The following is a 3,782-nucleotide window of genomic DNA, read 5'->3' as shown; positions in this document are numbered from 1 at the left end:
TAATAGATATAACGTATTAACTTACATTCACTGTAGTTACGTCAAGTGAATGAGTAAACTCCTGAAAAGCATATTTTATCAATTTACCAGCTGGTTGCCTTTTTCCTTTTTATAATGATTGTCAATAGCAGTGATACTGTTGACCACCACTTCATCATTCGAACTCGTGGTTGACCCAGGTAATGCAAACACACTTCAAATGTTTATTGTACCCTGGACACACATTCGCATTACCAACCTCCTAATAAAAAATTATATATGTCTTTAACGGGGTCTACAGGTAAAAGACTTCTTTTCCTCTCAAAGTTCACCTACACCCTACAGTTCAGTAATGTAGTAGTCGGAAAGTTATCTTAGTCGTTCTGAAATCAACAAGATGAGCCAATTTACACAAATACAATGAGTGATTGACGCACATTCTATTTATGTTATCTCCTTCAAACATTCCTCACTTTACTATTTCATATTCTCAATCCACTTCAACACGTGCAAATGTATCAGAGTTAAGAGCCTTCCTTGCCAAAAATTCAACCAATCAGTGATATGGAGCCTTGACCTAAATTTGTTAACGTGTTTTTGTGTGGATTAATAGGTCGCAGTTCTTACCAGATGAAGACTTAATTCTATTTGCAAAAAAAGAGAAATTACTAATGAGTTATGTTGTGAGCTTTGTTAACCTTAATGTTTGAGCTTTCTCCCAGAGCATAACTTAGCGGGTTTCTAGCTTTAACTTAAACAACTTTAGCTTTGTGGCTGAGCACAACTTGGCAGGTCTCAAGCCTTAACTTGAAAAACTTTAGCTTTCTGGGTGAGCACAACTTGGCGGGTCTCAAGCCTTAACTTGAAAAACTTTAGCTTTCTGGGTGAGCACAACTTGGCGGGTCTCAAGCCTTAACTTAAACAACTCTAGCTTTGTAGCTGAGCACAACTTGGCGGGTCTCAAGCCTTAACTTAAACAACTTTAGCTTTGTGGCTGAGCACAACTTGGCGGGTCTCAAACCTTAACTTAAACGACTCTAGCTTTGTGGCTGAGCACAACTTGGCAGGTCTCAAGCCTTAACTTAAAAACTCTAGCTTTCTGGGTGAGCACAACTTGGCGGGTCTCAAGCCTTAACTTAAACAACTCTAGCTTTGTGGCTGAGCACAACTTGGCCGGTCTCAAGCCTTAACTTAAACAATTCTAGCTTTTCAATTTTTGCTATAATAAAGCTTTAGTACAACTACTAAATCTGTTTACTATTTTTGTTGTCAATTCAGTTACTGTGAACGACACAATGAAACACCAGTATATTATTTTTATTAAACAGCATTTAGCCTTTCAGACATTGGCCGAAGGTGGAGGAGAAACAGGTGAACCGGGTTTCATCCAGCATGATTGGTAAACAGCTTAAGACCGTAAGCTGTGGTTGCTTCAGCGCATCCATCAAGATATGCCCATCGGTGCGTGGCGAGACAACGGCAGGGCACATTAGTCAGGGTTGCATTTTGGCATAGGATGGTTGAAAGCCTGGTCAAATAGACTAGTCACGTCGCACTACGGTAGAAGCTTTACACCAGCATCAACACTATCATCTATTCAACAAGAAGAATATGCCAATATCCTCCAGCAACTCCATAATCTCTTTGGATTTTACTAACGCCTAGTCACATTGGTAAGTGTTTTTCTAATTTTTGTTATGTCTTGGTATTGTTTAAGACTTCTATCAACTTCATTTACTCGTGTAGAAGACATAGAATATTATTTGTGTTATGATGCGAACACATTTTAAGACTTATTTTCTCGCTTACCAAGTCTAAATATTTTATATTTGACTGCTGTGATTGTTTTAGACGAGAGCTGCAGCTTGCAGTTGTGAAGAAGAATCATCAATGAAGCGAAGATGGTCTTGGGACTATCGGACGGTACAACGCATTGTGGCAACACAACGAGTCATCCCTTTCCTACTACCTATGACGAGACAATCACACACGGTACTAAACAAGGATTAAATAGTGCCGCAGCTTTTTGGTCAATTCTCATCTTCGGCCTCGCCATATTTGTTTCGAGCGGTGGACTCCTGCTCATTTTTCTTATTCACCGCAAAACAGCCAAACATGCCAGTCTGATTATGATGAGTACGCTTGCCAACCTGACAGCCGGGGCATTCTCTGACTTAGTCTTCAGAGCAACCTTCTTCGCCATCGGGGAGGATAAATTCACGGAGATAAGTCCGATGCTTTGTACGATCTTTATTATCATACCAGACTATTTCATGATAGCCATTATGCTTTGCTTGCCACTGCTCAGCATCGAGCGTCTGCTTAGACTTGAAACTAAGGAGTATCTGACAGCAAGACAAACACGACAACTATTTGGATGTCTTTTGGTCTTTGCTTATTCTATCGCGTTTGTTTTCAGCATTCTGCCAACTACTAACCTTTTCACTGAAGGGGTGAATGTACGATGTGGAGGCAAACTTGTCTATGGATACTCATTTTCATATATTTATAGCGTAGTTACACTCATATCCGTTATTCTAACAGCTGCTTTCGCTATAGCGGTCGCTTTGCGATTAAAAACAAGACTTCAACATCTTGGAACAACTACCAGAAAAAAGATTGTTCTCAAGCAGGGAACTATCTCAGCAATCGCAATAACTGGCGTATTATTTCTTGCACTCGCACCCTTTGCAATCTCACTTCAATTAGTTCTTATGTGTGGGAGTCAACAAATTGATGATGAACAGTATTGCCAACAAATAATAATTGATATCGCGCTACGACTATGTGTTGCTATACAGAAGTTCAGTTTGTTGCTACTACCAATAGTATTTCTTGGGCTAAACCCCAAGCTCAGGCATAAGGTCTGGTTGACAATTACGAAAACCAAAAGAATGGAAAATGTGGTAACTATATCAACAATGACTACCAGCAAAGACTCCGTCACTGAACAGGTAAATGATGGATTTGAAATGGACGATGAGGACGAGGAAGATGATGACGATTTTATAACGATCGCTGAAGACCTCTCATTTGGTAAATGTGGAGACACAAAAGGAGAAGTGAACAGACGATTTAATCGCTGCACACGAACACGACAAAGTGTGTTAGATATGGTTGATGTTCTGTCAGTAATAAGTGAAAGGAGTGAAAGCGTTCAAGATTAGATGTCGCTATTAGCCGAGTCTCTTCTCACTAAACGCTCATAAACATGTAGGACGCATCGCAGTCTTTGTGAGAAGCATGACCAAGACGTGATTGAGCAAGGGTAGAAGAGCGGGTTTAGAGCCTTAAGTTAGCCATTTCGTGATATTACCTCTTGAAAGTTGCTAGTAGAATGTTTGCTGCACTTGGAGGCCAAGACAGGAAACTGTCTATTATAGCTAGTCTTGGATAGTATTTATCTATTGCAGAGATTTATATTGCCACAAATAATTTTTCCACTGCAATTTTATTAAAAAGCTCATCTGTATGATTTAAAGATTATTTTGTTTGCCACGCGGATTTACTCCATTCACTGTGATAGATAAACAAATACAATGAGTGTGTGAATACGTAATACTCCTGCCTTATTTATTTGATGAGCTTTTCAAAACTCTTTGTTCACGTAAATGTCGACAGATACAAAACTAAAATCACAAAATTCATTGTTGACTGTAATTCATTGACCTGACTGTAACTTTTCCTGTTTTTCTTCTCCATTTCAATTTGCCCCATTTTATCGCACAATTAGTCATGTTATAACTCCATCAGTGTTTTCCTTCATAAATCAATAAATCATCAATACATATCTCGTCAATCAA

At 39.1% G+C, this 3,782-nt stretch overlaps 1 protein-coding gene across 1 annotated transcript; it reads left to right on the top strand.

Annotated features, from left to right (window-relative positions):
* Nucleotides 1-1,481: 1,481 nt before the first annotated feature.
* On the top strand, nucleotides 1,482-3,538 carry LOC137408397 (uncharacterized). The gene is made up of 2 exons (XM_068094912.1): nucleotides 1,482-1,652; nucleotides 1,831-3,538. The coding sequence occupies exon 2, from the start codon at nucleotides 1,881-1,883 to the stop codon at nucleotides 3,144-3,146; it is 1,266 nt and encodes a 421-aa protein (XP_067951013.1). The 5' UTR covers nucleotides 1,482-1,652; nucleotides 1,831-1,880; the 3' UTR covers nucleotides 3,147-3,538.
* The last annotated feature ends 244 nt before the right edge of the window (nucleotides 3,539-3,782 follow it).

The sequence above is a fragment of the Watersipora subatra genome, chromosome 11, assembly GCF_963576615.1.
Source record: "Watersipora subatra chromosome 11, tzWatSuba1.1, whole genome shotgun sequence".
In the NCBI taxonomy this organism is placed as follows: domain Eukaryota; kingdom Metazoa; phylum Bryozoa; class Gymnolaemata; order Cheilostomatida; family Watersiporidae; genus Watersipora; species Watersipora subatra.
This window is presented reverse-complemented; position numbering and strand designations above follow the sequence as displayed.